At 47.0% G+C, this 18388-nt stretch overlaps 1 protein-coding gene across 1 annotated transcript in view; it reads left to right on the top strand.

The window, feature by feature from the left end:
- The first annotated feature begins 1307 nt into the window (after nucleotides 1–1307).
- The window catches only part of ppm1lb (protein phosphatase, Mg2+/Mn2+ dependent, 1Lb), a 51728-nt gene continuing 34647 nt past the window's right edge, over nucleotides 1308–18388 (top strand). The window contains exon 1 of the mRNA XM_080024964.1: nucleotides 1308–2188. Coding sequence (XP_079881090.1) covers nucleotides 1790–2188 — 399 coding nt within the window. The 5' untranslated portion in view covers nucleotides 1308–1789. The remainder of the gene's footprint in view (nucleotides 2189–18388) is intronic.

Here is an 18388-nt window from a genome sequence, read left to right as displayed (position 1 = left end):
TTAATTTAGTGCATCATAGCTGAAAAAAATGTTTGAATATTTTTTTTTCTCCTGAGAAAGGATCTCTTTTATCTCCGTATTTCTCCATATCTCTGACCAAGGCATGGGCGCCGCCATGTTGGAAGCGTCATGGTTGGAATGTCATCAGGTGCATTGTTTAAAATGTATAATTGTTCTTGTCCTTGAAGGCCACTGTAGTTTCTGTTATTATTCAAAAGGGGTGGGGTTACCCAGGGAGCGTTGCATTCTAGAACTTTCTAGAATTGTCTTGATGATGTCATATTACACACTGCACCTTTAAGGCCGCGTGTTTAAATATGTTTAAATAACTCAATCCACGGTCTTTGAGAGCACCTGTTGTAGAATATGGCGGCACTCTGGATGCCTTCATGTGCTGCCGGAAATATCTAACCTCACAACGAGCGCCTCTAAATACTAAGCGGCTTCATCGGGCAAGTCTGTGATAAGCACTGCCTTAGTGTACAGTACTTAAACCTATGGACAGGAAACGTGGGAAAACACAAGACTATGCTATGCTACCAAGTCCTGACTATTAGGCTAATGGACAATAGGATATGAAAATTGAGTTAGTGGTGGCATAAGATCTTTTAAAGGGATTTTATTTAGACTAAATTGGCTTGGGTTTAGATTTCTGATCAATAGAGCTTTTTAGTGATCTTTTAGAACTAACTGGAAAGTAACTCATTGATTGGAATTGAGTTACTTACTCTTTATCTTTTAATTTGTCTCTATTTATTTTATTTTAATTTGTCTTTTTATTGTGCTTTTACAATGTATTTTAATTTATTTCTTAGCCTTACGTCAAAGACTTTGAATTGCTTCTGTTTCGTGCTACGCAGATAAAGTTGAATTGTCATAAACATATTTTTTTTAATATTAAGTTGAATTATCCTTTATTGGTCATATAGAGAATTTGGTAACATGTCATGTGGAACAATGCAACACAATCAACTGATTTGAACATTAGTTTGGCTGTTCTGTGTGTGATTTGATGCCAACATTTACATATTCTAGCCTAATTTAGCATATTTAAAATAATTTATTTAAATTCTCCATATCAAGGATATTATTTAATTATCTCCCAATAGCCTAGATTTATTAAGACATTACCTCATGCTTTTAGGCCACTCTCTCCTCTCCAATAACTCTGCATGTGGTCAGGAGTGGACACTGCCCTGCCCCTTCATGGATCTCCGGCATTCCGAGCTGCGCCTGAAGGCAGCACCTCCACTGAAGTCAGTCACCAGCAGAGCTTCGGAGCCAGTGTGGCAGCTGGGAATGCGAGGGTTTCAACCAACGCAGACCGCTATTTTCAGAACTGGGAACAGTAACGGGGCTGACTGCAGGACGAAGCTCTACCCACAGTTCCACTGTAGTAGGACGCTAACCACAGTGGCTTAATTTGAAGTCCAAACGGGGGATCTGTTTCTCTGCCCCGGGTTGTCGGTGGTCTCGGACCGGGCCAGGTGGTGAACGGACAGCGGCTGGTGGCTCACTAGAGGGCGGCGTGCGAGAGGGAACCAGCCGGAGCGAGCACAGTGTTTGTCAACCTTACACCTAACCTCCTGCCCGCTGTATCCGGTCAAAATGCAGTGAGGTTTCACCGGGTTAAGGCAGTGTAGTTAATGTGTCCCGGTGTGAAGCGCTTGGTTGAATGTGCCTGTTTCGCCGCTACCAAAGCACCTGCGCCGACGACTATGGACTGAAACCTGCGGTGGCGGCAAACGACACACAACCTGCCGCGATTTCCTGCGTGTAAATAAAATAAATGCTAGAGGATACGATGACCCTGCTGTCTCTGTTGGGTCGAATCATGCGTTATTTTCTGTTCAGACCGGAGACCTTGTTCCTGCTGTGCATCAGCCTGGCTCTGTGGAGTTACTTCTTCCACACGGACGAAGTGAAGACCATCGTCAAGTCGAGCCGCGATGCGGTCAAGATGGTCAAGGGGAAAGTGGCGGAGATGATGCAGAACGAGCGCTTCGGCGGGCTGGACGTGCTGGACGCGCAGTTCTCCAAGACCTGGGATTTCAAGAGCAACAACGTGGCCGTGTACTCCATCCAAGGCCGGCGAGACCACATGGAGGACCGGTTCGAGGTGCTCACCGACCTCGTCAACAAGAGTCACCCGTCTATATTTGGCGTTTTTGATGGCCATGGAGGAGAGGTGAGTGCAGCGTTCATGGATGGGAGTCTCTGTAGCACAAACACATAGGCCTACGTTCGGGCACCGGGGTCCCACACGTAGTCAAAGGGGTCCCTAAAGTCTGGGTTAATAACTTCAAGAGTTTATTTATCAGTTTTGTGTCTATTTTTTTTCTGTATTGTAGGCTATGGGTTGCTTGTAAAACTGATGTCTAGAATGAATTAAATCCACAAGTGAGACAAAGTGGAGCAAGCCAGATTCTTTATAGGCTACTTTGGGGAAAAATGTGATGTGATCCAGCCTATTATGAACAACAAGCTACACCACATTCTTGATTTCAGGATAAATATTTTTGTTGGCTGACCTGATGGAGTGATCATTTTATGATTAGCCTACACTTAACTAGTTTTGCATACATTTGCAGGGCCGGATCAAACTGTCAAGGGGCAACTGCTGGGCACCAGTTCCTTCTGTCTGCTGGAATAATAAACCTTTGCACCAATTTCCTCTATGATCAATCTATTGAACACACATTAAGTCAGGTTTATAACAGGCACATAATGTCAGGTAATAAAGCAGGCCCTTATCATGTAATATGATATTGTGTGGTATTTGTCCATATTCCCATACAAGCTTTCAACTGAGTTGGGGCAAACCAGGTGACACACAGCAAGACTGGCAAGGCAATCGAGTATTAATGGTTAAGTGCAGCAGGTGCCCAGACTCCCCCACTCTGCGTAGGAGGCTTTGATTCCTTGCTATAAACACATCCACCCACACTTACACTGTTCACTTCCAAACAGCAAAGCAACAGATTATTTTCTATTTACAGCTTGAAATCTTTCCACAAATATTCAAAACAACATTTTTAGAATGCAGACAAAGGCCCCATTGTCTAACATTAAGCTATTACAGTTGGAAAGAGGAGGGTGAATTCAAATCTGTGTGCTCTGTAGGCAAGTGGGTCATTAGATCACTGATTTTCTGGTCAATGTTTGACCCTGTGGACATTTGTTTTAGGCTGAGAAAAAATCTCTGTTCCTTCTGCTTCCTCTGTGCTATTGCAACCACAAGAGCAGCGTTCACCAAAGGGACTTGCAACAAGACCCTTAAAAAACGTGTTCAGTTAAAGGTGGAGTCAGCGAGTCTGGAGAATGCGTGTTGTCAAAATCAGTGAATATCTCCTCACGCTTCGTCAGCTATACCGGTACGTTTTTACACTGGGCCCCCTTTGTTTACATACCAGTTTACAGCACCAACTTTTTTCTCTGTGGGGACAGGTAGCTGTTCGTAAGGAGATATTCACTGATTTTTACAAAAAGTAATTCCGACAACAAACATTCTCCAGAATCTCTGAATCCACCTTTTTAAAGGGACAAAGAGCATTTGAGATGACGGGAAAAGGAAAACATTGATGTATCATCAATCATGAAGTCATTGCATGCTTGAACACTTGCATTGTCTCTTGGCCTCAGCCATGACTTCAGCTGACTGTATTGATGCGACAAAGCCGCACAGTAAAAATAAATAAACAAGGACAGGGAATGCCACCTCCTCCTCCTCCTTCCTCTTGTACATTAAACATTACACACGTTTTGATCAGCGGCACCCAGTTGCTGAGGAGCTTCATGCTGAGAAAGAGCCTAAAGCAGCGCCCGTCTTCATGTCTGAGTTTGACTGCTGTGTTCTGATCGAGGCTGGATGATAACATGCTAAAAATAGGCCGCCAAAGGCATGGAGGAAAGCTGTTCTTTTAGGGGAAATTGAATTTTAGGCCGCCATGCTGACTGCTGCAGCTTTTGACCAAAAGTGGTCATTGGATTGTTTCCCTGCAGCCTTTTCCTCCCGTGCTTCTTCCCTCTGTGGAATTGCTTTTTAGAGATCGGTGAACAAACCTGTGTGGACCCTGCTGCAGCCAACCCACATATATGGTTAGGAGAAATGAATAGTCAAGAGGAGATGTTATGTCTTTACATGTGACAGAAAAAGGAGAAAACAAGTGGGAGGGCATCCATGGTGAGTGTAGATATGTGCCCATGTAGGCGAGAGGCTGTTCTATCACTGCATGTCTGTGGGCATCAAGTTGGTCTGTTTTCATTCCCACACCCACTTTTTGAAGTGTGTGAAACGTTTGCCAGACATCAGCCTTCAGAAACAACTTTCCGTGTTTAGCTGAAATTTAGATTTTTTTTCTTCCTATAGCAAGAGGACACTGAATGCAGCAGTGCCATGTTGAGTGGCCCAAGGCCACACCAGGAATACCAGCTGCCTCAGCTGGCTAGTTAGTGAGGTGTCAGCCGCTTTCATTTCTTCTCCTCCAATCCTATCCATACGCAGTCCTTAGAGCGATGTCAGACATCTCTCCAGCCGTCGAATCTTTGCATCGGCATCAACAGGTTCTTGGGCACTGTTTAACAAGCGTGTAATAGGCAGACATTTAAAATACGTTTTACTGGGGTATATGTGTGTTGACTAATTGGAGCAGAGATTCAACTAAAACATCAAGGGAAGAGGTAGTGGTTGTAAACGCAATTAGAACTGCAACTATAGAGATTAATTTTTAATTTAATTAATTCACTGTCTTGTTTATAATTTGGAAGAAAATGCTATAAAAAACAACTATCAAAAACCCCAAATATATTCAGTTTAATATCACAGAAGACAAAGAAAAGCAGAAACATTCTCATAATTGAGAAGTCGGAAAATACGTAATGGGAGGTAAAATTGACTGTAATCAAGTAATTCATACAATTTCATTTTTTTGTTGCTGAATTGCAATGTAATCGCATCAACTTCATCTCTTTGCTTTCTATCTTATAACGCAGACATACATCAATACGTTATTTAGCAGGTATTGTGAAAGAGTACAGAATGTTAAATGGAGCTTTTGCTTATGTAGGTAAATGACTATTTGCAATACCGGATGTTTAAAGACGAACGTCATGCATCTTTTAATAAAAGGCCTCAGGGTGCGTGCGGTTTTCTAGAGAGAATCAGTGTGCTTGTTTGCCATTGCCAGAAGAGATCAAAGGAAACTCATGTCTGCAATAATTATGGAACTGGAGCAAGTAGGCGATTTACACATTTTATGTAGGGTTTAGAACGTTTCAAAAAAGTAGTATGTGTGAATACATGCATTTGTGGTGTTCGAAGGAGTTACTTGGTTTAACCTTTTCATCACTAGCAAAGGTTTAGGTAGGCTATGTGCAGTAATTCTTTATGTAGCAACTTCATGGTGGCCACAAAACTCTAGAATGTCATGGCTTTTGTTATAGCAAAACATTTCTGGTAAAAGCCCACATTGTAATGTTTTAATTTCTGTTTGTGTACAGATTAAACAAACGAGTAACAACATTAAAATTAGCCGTGGGTATATTTTTTTCAAAGGGACAGGTTAGCTATTTCTTCCATGTTCAAGTCGTTATGCTATGCATTTGAACCGTGGTCATGGATGATTGGAATAGAGCACGTTGGAGGACTGAATCCTTCAGTAAGTCCGACCCTGTCACCATTCTACTGGAACAAATCGGCTTAGGAAGAGATAAATCAACAGTCAGTGCAGATAACATCTAAAAATCCCCTTTTTTCCTCTCTCGCACCTAACGCACCACACACACACACACACACACACACACACACACACACACACACACACACACACACACACACACACACACACACACACACACACACACACACACACACACACACACACACACACACACACACACACACACACACACACACACACACACACACACACACACACACAAATTCAATTTTGCAAGTGTTTAAAATCAGTGCTTAATGTGAAAGTATCCATCGGCGTCATCCTGGCTCTGAGAGGGATTTATCTGTTGAATGGAGATTGATTTTGGCCGACACATGGGAATCACCTGCATGAAAGTGATAACCCTGGGCTTTCCAACCATATAACGGCAATGTGAGACATTTGTTTCTTGCTGGCGTGTAGAGAGTCAGCCGTACTGCGCTCCTCCTTGCCTCGCTGTCAGGTTGTGTCTTCAGGCGCAGCAGAATTACCTGAACTGTGGAGTATTGAGAAGAAACGTTACAGCCTTTTAGTGAGTGAGTGCGGGGGCTGCTTTCTCTGTCTGTTATGCCATCCTTTCAGCTTGTATTCAGTCAATTTTGGGTTGGACGCTGCTCACTCTTTCAAGTAGTTTCGATCAGTGGTGTTTTTTCACCAGTAGGTTGTAATAGATAGATATTGTCCCTTACAGCAAATGGCGATTACAGAGCGCGGATTAAAGAAGTGGAAAAGTCCCTTTTTCGGGCTCAGCTCGCTTCATTATTATTTACTTGAATTGCAGACCAGATGGGACATTTGAGAGCAATTTAAGCAGTAATGCAGCATATTTCACCGTCTTTGCCACATCCCAGTGAAGGTGAAGGACAATTTATTTTCAGAAAAGCTGTTTTTTTTTATTGTTAATGTACATGTTTGACTCCAGGAACCAAGGTGGGTCACATTGTTTAGATACTAAGCACTTTGAATTCCTCCAGAGTCTGCTCTCACCGGAGAGATGAAAGAAAGAGCCGGCATGTGACTAATTGCACTGTTGGCATTATAGGATTAGAGTGAGGTGTGTGTGTGTGTGTGTGTGAAACACCAAGGACAGCGATGTGTGTCGATAGGGTGTATGAATATTAATGTGTGTGTTGCAAGCTCAAGTGTTGCTTCTCCTTCGTGGACGTGCAGGGTTCACATGGAGATCAGAGGGGCAGTTTGTAGATATCTGCTCTTCAGGGAGAAACGGCTTCACTATGAGAGACTGAGATGCTGAAGGCCTATCAGAACCAGACACCTGCTTCACATGATTTCACATCACGCCGTCAATCAGAGCCTCCAGCAACTTTATAAGTTAGACTAAACAGGGACTCATTTTGCAATAAATCATATTAACTTAATAAAAAAAGATGGAAAGGTTTACAATTGTCAGAGCAGCTATAATCAATATTTTTATATCGACAATGTAGCACACGACTACCATAACCTCCTACGATGAACTTTTAAATGTTTATTAAAGAGTTTTAATATTTCTTCTGATGTTCATGGATTACCTGTAACAGCAACGAGACCATCATTGAAAATAACGCTATTTGTATATGGTTATATAAATGACTTTGCACAGGTCCAATTTCCCAGGAACTTAGACAAAACGATTTACGGCAGGCAGGTCGCAAACAATAGCTGCCGGCACGTGTTTGGGGACTGGTGTCGTAGAAAAACACTACCGCTTTTGCCCAAAGATGCCGCTAGAATAAACAAAAACTGAAAGGTCCGCATTGCTACTTTTGAATGTTAAGGGCATTCCTGTAGTGGTGAACCAACATAATATATAGCTAATTTAAAGCTCATTATTTGGTTTTACGGCCCGCAAACTGAGCTAAAAGGAGAGTGAATACTTCATCAGGTGATCACAACTCCGACTCCAATTAAATGCTGTGGTGTGCTCACAAGTTCATAATATAAACTCAAGAAGTGATAAGTGATTCAGTGCTGTTTGTTTACAGCTTGTTTCCGCTGCAGCTCCCAAGTGGCCAATGAATCTGCTACTGCTGTTTTCAGGACATCAAACACCTCTGTGGACATGCTTTCACCGGCCAGCTCATTGCCTGTTTCTAAACTGTGACAAATGGCTAATTTGTTTTGCAGGATGGGTAAAGTGAAACGGGAGACTGTCCGTTCACTATCAGAATCGGGCTGTGGATGCTTCAGTCATACGCTGAAATGTCCTCGGGTTGTATTGAATTTTTAACAGCTCCGTCAATTTCCTCTGTAGAATGGCTTTACAGGGCAAAAAAAGTAAAATTCTTCAAATGAGGATCGGTAGAAATTGCTCATTGCTATACCGTTATCCTCCTGTGCCCACTTCTGTCAATTGTGTCCAAGTGTAGCAGGAAGTGGAAAAGCACACGGGAGGTTGTGTCCCGCTGGAAATTATTTTTGCAGCAGGGAAGAGACTGGAGAGCTGGAGGCTTCTGCTGAAGAAAAGTCCTCTGACCTTTTGCTAATTTGTCCCCGGTGCTGAGGTTTGTTTTCCTTGCTGTGAGTGGACTGACGGGGAGCGACTTACGAGTGGAGTCACAGAGTAAAACACACCAAATAAATGGATGAATGGGGCTTTTCCCTGTCAAGCAACCTGAATGTTTAGCCCTGGAGAGTAAACCTCCGTAATCGCTGTCTTTTCCACCGCCGTCCCTTGCCTGTAAAATAAATGCGAGGCTCATTTGGAAATCCACTCACTTAAATCATTTTTCTCATGGGTGTGTCTTATAAACTCCTGTATCTAAGATCAGATAATTTGTTAGGCTAAAAAGAACATGCACTTCAGTGGCTTGGTTTGTGTGTGTGTGTGTGTGTGTGTGTGTGTGTGTGTGTGTGTGTGTGTGTGTGTGTGTGTGTGTGTGTGTGTGTGTGTGTGTGTGTGTGTGTGTGTGTGTGTGTGTGTGTGTGTGTGTGTGTGTGTGTGTGTGTGTGTGTGTGTGTGTGTGTGTGTGTGTGTGTGTGTGTGTGTGTGTGTGTGTGTGTGTGTGTGTGTGTGTGTGTGTGTGTGTGTGTGTGTGTGTGTGTGTGGCATGTAGTGCCAGATAAGAGTTCCTTCTTCATCCTCAGTGTGCTGTCCTCTTCTTGGAATGACTGCTCAATAATTTAACACCCCCCTTCAGTCAAACACTTCTGCTAAAACCCCCTGACTAAATATACACACACTCCAAGCAGAAAGAAACCACAAGGTCATTGTACACACACACACACGCACATCTCACTTTGTATGTTGAGTTTTCACGGAGGAGGTCTAGCCTTGAAAGTTGTTTTTGCAAAGTTGGAGCTTCATGGTGTTTAGCTTTTTCTTTGTCTTCCACCACTTCACCCACTTCTCTCACACTGGGGCTGGTAAGGTTTAGTAATGGAGCTGTTGTGTTTGGATGCTAATACCCCCCCTTTTCTTTCCATCTCTTCCTCTCTGTCTCTCTCTCTTAGGGGGTTGTTGGCAGTAAATGAATGGGCCACAAAAATCCCATCTCCAAGGCCATGTCAACCTCCTGTCCCCACCACCCATTTTAAGCATGTTCCTCGACCCCACTGTGTCCACACTTGCCTCGGCTGCTTGCCAGTTTCAATGGCTCGATCCAGCAAACTGGCATGCATAGTGTCCCGCCTTCAGCAGTACTATATTTGTCCAAAGACATGCTATAAGTGTACAGTCTTATGTGTGTTATCGTTTCGGTGTGTAGCTAGCTGATTAGCCTCTAAATCTAATCACATGCCTGGCATTGACTGGGCCGCCTGGTCTTATCTACGCTTTATTTTGAAGGGGGGGGGGGGAGGGGCGTGATTCTTTGCATAGAAGGCAGTTATATAAAATGTTGAAATGAAAGAATGCTTATGCGTTTTTTTGTTTTTCAATCTTTTGGGTGTCGTCCCTAATTTGAATCCATGCAGGAGCCTATATGTCTGTGTGCCAACTCCACAGCTTCCACAATTGTTTGTTTGTCTGTGTGCGATTGGGAGAATAGATGAGTCAGTTGGAGTTTGCCCCGCTCGCTGTCTTGGCAGTGAAGCGCAGCGGCAGAAGAATGTTGGCCTGAGAGAAGGTAGCAGGCTGCAGCTGTTCAGAGTTAGCGACATTGGTGTGATTGTGCGCGCGAAGAGACCGGAGTTGGTTGGGGATTTTTTTTCTTACTGTCACAGTTGTGGTTCTTACCCTCTTTCATGCTGGCCAGATGGGCCTGTGGGTAGGGCAGGTGCATCCTGGTAAATGGAAACAGGCGCTCCTGGTTGGGTTTGTCTGCCACCGTCTCCTATCATCATAGGCCTACGTGCTAAGAAATTGGACGTACCCCCATTTAAAAATGTTATTTATCTAACTTTGCTTTTCATTTGTAGAACAAGCTTTTTTTTGCATTGACTCTTTGAGTGTCTAATCCCATCCACGTATACATGTTTGTTAAAGAAGTTTGCATGCTGGAGCCTCGTCTGCCGCACACATGTGCTGCTTCGCCTTCCTGACTTCGATCCATCCAGACAGAAGGAATGCAGCTGATACGGATGTTTGATATTTGCACGTGGTTTCTGTTCAATAAGGCCTACAAAACTTCAAATGCATTCTGCGGCGAGCCAACCCCGAGCCAGGTTGTCTTTAATTTGCACCGAATTGAAGGCTCGCAGGATAAGTGAAAGGATGTGTGACACCACAGCATGTCATTTATTAACACTTGTGATTTAAAATGAGGAGGAAGAGGGATCTTGTGCACTAAGTGTGTGTGTGTGTGTGTGTGTGTGTGTGTGTGTGTGTGTGTGTGTGTGTGTGTGTGTGTGTGTGTGTGTGTGTGTGTGTGTGTGTGTGTGTGTGTGTGTGTGTGTGTGTGTGTGTGTGTGTGTGTGTGTGTGTGTGTGTGTGTGTGTGTGTGTGTGTGTGTGTGTGTGTGTGTGTGTGTGTGTGTGTGTGTGTGTGTGTGTGTGTGTGTGTGTGTGTGTGTGTGTGTGTGTGTGTGTGTGTGTGTGTGTGTGTGTGTGTGTGTGTGTGTGTGTGTACCAGGGTCCTTGCTGGATCTCTGCCATCGACTGTTGATTATGGCTTTTTGAGATTTATGACCTGTAGGAGTTTTTTAATATCCACCCTGTTATCTTCTGTGGTTCCTTCTTTTTTTAGGGCACTTCTGCAGAAGGGTGGTGCACGGCCAATCTAACGCTATGCAAGGATTAGAACAAGTTGTTAGTACTGAGGAGATCAGGCTGAAAAAGGGAATGAAAAAGACATAAAGGGTAAAGAAGTAAACAGATTGAAGCTTAGTTCATCAGAGTAAGCGCTATACAAAAAAAGATTTATCTCCCAAAAATTGATTAAAATCTGGTTTTGTAAAAACCTTTTGTTTGTAATCCTAAACCAAGCCAACATTGGCTAAAGGCCACAGCCCTGAGCTGAGTGTAAACCCTGTACTTATCCCCTTCCTAGTCAGAGAGAGGCTATCTTCTGTCTGCCAGAGCTTAATATTTGGGGCCTCCAGAGGTATCGCTGGCCTCATTCAAATCAGAAATGGGTTGTTCACATTCTCTGGCCCCGGTGACATAACTTCTCTCACACACATATTTCCTGTTAATTTCAAAGCTTTTGTTTACATTGGCCATCAAGCATTTTCTGAAGTGAAAACTGGACTTTGATTCATACCTGTATTTAATGCTGACATGAAATGTAAATAGACAAATAGCTATTCGACAATCTACTTTTTATTGTATGATGTGCTCATTTTTGAACCCAGTACCATCATACATCTCACTCACAAATAACGCACATCAATGTGTCTGACCAGGCCCGTCCACACAAATGGCTGGGCCCCTGAAAACCTCCAGTCAATGGGCCCCCCTCACTCATGTTTACTCGTATCAATGTGTGTGCAATCCCTAAATAAACACATAAATGTATTTGTAGAGAGACAAACTATCAACCAGGGAGGTGCAGCGACAGTTTGGGGAGCAGGGGCTCAAGTGAGAAAAAGGGCTCTTTTGTGATTATTATATATTGTGGCGTGTAGAGACGGGAGTCGGAGGCGGAGTGTCAAAAGACGGAGCTAACTGCTTTAATGACATTAATACACTTGTCGAGTAACAACAACGGAGCAGACAGTAAACTCTTGATAGTCTCAAAACGCCAACAAGACAAAACAGGAAATTCCCCCAGTCATAACAGTTCCCCCGGAACCCCGGAACTTCAGTTCCATAGGTGAATTATGTAAGATCACTACACAAGCCGGAAAGGCACGATGGCCCGGCCGCGACTAGAACGAGTGGCAGGGGCCGAAGAGGGGAGGGGCGTGGTGGGTGCGGCAGGACCAAGCCCAGGACTGGGCGGCAACGGCACCGACAAGGCGGCAGGGAGCCCAGCGGGGCGTGGCAACGGGGGGCTTCCACGGCGCGGAGCCTGGGCCAACTCCAACGGTCTGGAAATGTCCACGTGGGCAGGCTTGATCCTGTCGACAGAGACAGTCTCGGGCCTACCACCGACGTCCACGACCAGGCTCTTATCCCCGTGTTGCAAGACCCTAAACGGCCCGTCATAGGGGGGGCGCAACGGTCCACGGTGGGCGTCGTGGCGGATGAACACAAACTCCGCCGTGTGCAGATTGGGTGGCACCAGGGAAACGGGGGTGCAGTGATGCGAAGTGGGGACGGGTGCGAACTGCTTGGCGACCTCCAGCAGAGAGGACCGCTGCCTGGCCGCCGACCAGGGTGTTGTGGCGTTCGGAATGAAATCCCCTGGAACTCGCAGCACCTGACCGTAGACTAACTCGGCAGACGAGGACTGCAGGTCCTCCTTAGGCGCCGTCCGGAGCCCCAGCATCACCCAGGGAAGTTTGTCCAACCAGTTGCCGTCCGTCAAACTGGCACGCAAGGCCGCCTTCATGGAGCGATGGAACCGCTCGCACAAACCATTAGCCTGAGGATGGTATGCGGTAGTGCGATGCAGTTTAACCCCCAGATCCTTGGCAACCACATTCCAGATCTCCGAGGTAAACTGTGCACCCCGGTCGAAGGAGAGGTCCGAAGGTGTCCCAAAGCGCGCGACCCACGTGCCGATAAACGCACGGGCCACATCGGAAGACGATGTCGAGGTGAGTGGCACAGCTTCAGGCCAACGCGTCGTCCTGTCCACCATCGTGAGGAGGTGGGTGAAACCATGCGAAGGGGGGAGTGGCCCCACCAGGTCGATGTTGACATGGTCGAACCTCCTACCAGGGACGACGAATGGCTCCAACGGGGCCTTGGTGTGGCGGTGCACTTTTGCACGCTGACAGGACACACACGAGTCGACCCAGGCCCGTACGTCCTTCTTCAGTCCTTTCCAGACAAACTTCTGAGAGACCAGCCTCACGGACGCCCTCCTACCGGGATGGGACAGGCCGTGTATTGCCTCGAAAACAGCCCGCTGCCAGCCGGCAGGGACCAGTGGCCTGGGCTGGCCGGTGGAGAGGTCACACCATAACCTGACCCCTGAGTCGCCGATCGCCACTTTTTCCAGGCGCAGCCCGGTGTCCGAGTCTTTGAGGGACTGAAAACCGTGGTCCGTGGCCTGTTCCGCACTCATACGCGAGTAGTCGAGATCCAGCTGCACCGCGCCGACGATCACTCTGGAGAGGCAATCCGCGACCACGTTGGATTTGCCAGCGATGTGCCTGATGTCCGTGGTATACTCAGAGATGAATGACAGCTGGCGCTGTTGGCGGGCGGACCACGGCTCGGCTACCTTGGACATGGAGAACGTGAGGGGTTTATGGTCCACAAAAACCGTAAACTGACGGCCCTCCAGGGCGAAGCGGAAATGACGGATTGCCAGCCAGACGCCGAGCAGCTCCCTGTCGAAAGTACTGTATTTGCGCTCCCGGGGTACCAGCTGGCGGCTGAAAAAGGCGAGCGGTTGCCAGGCGCCACCGTCCCACTGCTCCAACACCGCGCCAACCGCGTAGTCGGACGCGTCGGTTGTGAGGGCCACCTGAGCTCCGGGCAACGGGTGGACCAACAACGCGGCCCGGCTCAATGCAGTCTTAGTGTCCTCGAACGCTCTGTCCCTCTCTGCAGTCCAGTCGACGTCTTGGCCGGGCGCCTTGTCCTTGAGGGCCTCATACAGCGGGCGCATAGTGTGGGCCGCCCGGTGTATGAATCGGTGATAGAAGGTGACCATCCCCAGGAACTCCCGGAGCCCCCGGGCCGAACGTGGGCGGGGAAAGTTGGAAACAGCCTCCACCTTCGACGGAAGGGGGACGGCACCATCCCTGTTGATGAGGTGCCCGAGGAACTGGATGGACGGCACCCCAAAAACACACTTCGCCGGGTTAATGATCAAGCCGTGGCGGTCGAGCCTTGTGAAGAGGGCCCGGAGGTGTGTGAGGTGCTCCTCCTCCGAGGAACTGGCGACCAGGACATCGTCCAAGTAGACGAAGATGAAAGGCATGTCCCTCAGCGCCGAGTCCATCAGCCGCTGGAAGGACTGGGCCGCGTTTTTCAGGCCGAATGGCATCCTGAGGAACTCAAACAACCCAAACGGAGTGACCACAGCTGTCTTCGGAACATCCGCAGGGTGCACCGGAACCTGGTGGTAGCCCCGCACAAGGTCGACTTTGGAAAACAGGAGCTTCCCCGCCAGATGCACGGAGAAGTCCTGAATATGGGGCACTGGATAGCGGTCGGGCGTGGTGGCGTCATTCAGGCGGCGGTAGTCTCCACATGGGCGCCAGCCGCCATCCTGCTTCGGAACCATGTGGAGTGGCGAGGACCACGGACTGTCGGAACGGCGAATGATGCCCAGGCGCTCCATGTTGGCGAATTCAGCCTTAGCAACCGCCAGTCTCTCCGGAGCGAGCCGTCGGGCCCTGGCATGGACAGGGGGCCCTTTCGTCTCAATATGGTGCTCCACACCGTGTTTCGTCGACGTGGACGAGAAGGTTGGTTGCAGCAGGCTAGAGAATTCTCTGAGCAGCCGCTGGTACTTGTCACCCTCAGAGAGCGAGCTAGAAAGGCCGTCGTATGTCCCCTCATCGCAGACACATGCGAACGAGGAGAAGGTCAATGCGTCCACCAGGCGCTCGTTCTTGACATCAACCAGCAGCCCGTGTGCGCACAGAAAATCTGCGCCGAGGAGGGGGAAGGAGACGTCGGCTGTAACAAAATCCCATGTGAACCGTTGACCTCCAAAACATAAATCCACAGACTTCGTGCCATACGTTCGGATCGGGGTGTCGTTGGCAGATGTCAAGGGAGGGCCGTGCAACCCGCCGGCGGCGTCGTCCACCGTAGCCGGCACCACGCTCCTCTGTGCACCGGTGTCGCAAAGGAATTTACGCCTGGAGAGGGTGTCCACGATGAACAGCAGCCGGCCCTTTGTGCCTGCGCTCACGGCCACTACTGAGCGCAGGCCTTGGCGTTTCCCGCCGCGTTGAAAGTGCACGGAGAGCGGCACTTTTTTGCCTTGGCCCCGAAACGTGCATGGAAATAGCACAAGCCCGCAGCGGTAAGGCTGTCGGTGGACGCGTGTCCTCCGCCAAGGGGAGCGCTGCTGCCCGCACGAGTGTAACTGCGTGTCGGGGCCAGCACATCCGGGGCGAAACGCTGGGTGGCCAGAAAGAACCTGTCTGCCTCCTCTGCCAGAGCCCGTGGCTCCGTGATGGATGTATTCGCGAGCGCTGTCTGGACGTGTGGTGGCATGTGTCGCAGGAAGAGTTCAATGAAAAGGAAATTTGGTACCTCCGTGCCCAGCAGGTTTAACATCATTTCCATATGTTCGGAGGGTTTGCTGTCCCCCAGGCCTTGAATGGCAAGAAGACGCCGGGCTCTTTCCGATCTTGACAGTTCAAAGATTTTGAGGAGGTAAGCCTTGAGCCCTGCATATTTATTTTGGGCAGGAGGAGATGTAATAAAGCTTACTGCCCTGGCTGCAGTGGAGCTCTCCAGTGCTGAGACGACGTGGTAATAGCGTGTGGCATCATCCGTAATCCCACGGAGGGTGAACTGAGCCTCTGCCTGTGCGAACCACGTTGCCGCGGACGTCTCCCAGAACTTCGGCAGTTTGAGAACGATGGAAAGCGCCATGCTGTTGCGATCGATATTCAAATCAGTCTCGGAATCTTCAGCGGGACTGACGTCAGGGTCACCAATGTGGCGTGTAGAGACGGGAGTCGGAGGCGGAGTGTCAAAAGACGGAGCTAACTGCTTTAATGACATTAATACACTTGTCGAGTAACAACAACGGAGCAGACAGTAAACTCTTGATAGTCTCAAAACGCCAACAAGACAAAACAGGAAATTCCCCCAGTCATAAGAGTTCCCCCGGAACCCCGGAACTTCAGTTCCATAGGTGAATTATGTAAGATCACTACAATATATATATATTTTTAAATAGTATAGGACATTTCTGACTAACTTACCAATCTATTGTAATACCCTAACACTCACGCAACTGTTTAATACTCGCAACAATGTACGTGACGATGGAAACCTGTTTGTTGACTCAGGAATACCACAGAGTAATTACCCTGCCTACTACATAAGAATGTAGAAGAACTACAAAAGTTTTACCTGAGGGGTCCAACTACTTTTCACAATTCACAGGACAACACCCAGACACAAGTAACGACTCAGGTAAAATAATGCAGCCAAAACTGTAAAACTATATATCAAAACCCAATTTTGTAACCATATGGCACACAAAAAAAGTAAAGGAAAGTAATGCATCATTCTATTAAAGAACTACATCTATCTGACATGGAGACACCTGGATTCATCAAAGAAAGAATTTTACTGTTATTCAAACTTAAAAAAGCTATTCAAGACTAGATTATTTTTTGAGAGTTCAAATTAAATGGATGCTGGGCTCAAAGTTTCTACAATTTCTGGGAGAATAAATTGATATTTATTTTGAGATTAACACATCCCAAACTAGATGGGAAGCCTACAAGGCATAAATAAGGGGTCAAAGTTAAATAAGATCCCTGGCCAACCTCCATTCCCCCTAAGCTCAGTTCTGTGGTACCCAGTCCACCTGCCCTGGGTTATGTTGTTTATATTGGTACTCTCCGGCGAACACTTGGCGAATGTTTTTTTTTATGTTTATACTAACCACATTAATATTTGACTCTCAGAGCCAGTGCCCCAGCCGGCCTTAGTTAGGTTCTTGGCTCCGAAGACCTGGGGCCCCCCAAAGGGCTGGGCTCTAGAAAGCTTTCCAACTTTCTACCCCTTATGGGCAACCCTGTGTTTGACACTATGGTGCTGCAGCTAATGACCAATTTCATTATTGATTTATCTGCCAATTGTTTTCTCTTTCAGTTGGTTAACTGGCCTCAAATGGCAGGTTTTTACATTTAAAATGTTAATGGAATACTGTACACTCAACTGTGCTGATGTGATCATTTCCAACTGGAACAGACACTGGTGCGCTATACAGATATACACAGTATACATCAGATCCAACGTGTTGGTGATGGGTCTCAGTTAAAAGGAGCCGCGCAATGTGCAGGGGCTGGTGACGGCTCTGAGTGGATGGGAAAGTTAGAGGCAGATAAGAAGGGCTGGTAATTGATTAGTGTGGTGCACAGGAAGCTTACAGTGATGTGTGCTAATGCTAGCAGCTCAGGCTGTTAGGAGCTCTCTTCCTGAGAGCGTCTCTAAACCGACGCTAAAAGGAGGAGAAGAGACGGCGGGACAGATTAGATTTACACTAATCCCACTAGGGAGATTGAGACTTTACGTTCTCTTCATGGATTCAGTTTCACACCTCTCTCCCAATCCCCAATCAAGTCATCTTTCCCCTTCCCTTTTAGACTTTCTCTGATATTTTTAGATACCTGCGTCATTCTGTTGTATTCCAGTACCTTCATGTGTTTGTTATCCTAAGAAGCCTGTATGTTGCCCTCTTCCTGGGTTGATTAATGAATTTACCCAACATTAGAGCTGGCACTGGCAGCTATACTTACAACTGCTCAGAAGGAGGAGATATGCTTTATTGAGGGTGAGAGGACAGGAAAATTATATCACAGATTATAAGTGCCCCCAAACACTCACTCACTCACTCACTCACTCACTCACTCACTCACTCACTCACTCACACACACACACACACCGCACGCACACACACAAACACACAAGCTCTCACACATACAGGAAGGGAAGGTGGTAAAGATGCAGAGAGCAAAAAGGGAAAGGATGATCTACAAAAGCGCAGTGGAGAACTAATAATATGGGTACAGGCTTACAGAAGTAAAAGGGAGGATAGTGAAAGAGAGACCTTAAAGCTGCTGTTAGCAGGTAGAGAAAAGGCAGAAGTCATTTCTATCAGAGGAGATGGGGATAAAAACACGGAGTCGACGTCTTGCCTAAAGATTTTCCAGGGTTGCGGCGGCGTGACTTGTGCCAAGTGAGAAAGCACCAAGTTTTTTGCAAAGAGTTGACACAGATAGGCATAAGTGTAATGTATCAGTGCAACAAGCTTTGATTTGAGATTGTGTGTGAAGTGCCAGTACGTTTTTTTTTTTCATCTTTTGATCGTCAAGTCTGTCAGACGCAAGGCCACGGCACCATGGGGCATTTCCTCACCCCCCGAGAAGGCATGACATACTTTTCCCACCTTCTTTCTTCTGTTTTTCATCTCGTCTCTCTGTTTGACCTTTCCCCACAGTAACCGTCTCTGTTTTCTCTCCCTCTCTTCTCCT

This window comes from Ammodytes marinus (assembly GCF_949987685.1).
Source record: "Ammodytes marinus genome assembly, chromosome: 3".
NCBI classification, from domain to species: domain Eukaryota; kingdom Metazoa; phylum Chordata; class Actinopteri; order Uranoscopiformes; family Ammodytidae; genus Ammodytes; species Ammodytes marinus.
The sequence above is the reverse complement of the archived record's forward strand: the minus strand, read 5'-3'. Positions and strand labels throughout refer to the sequence as shown.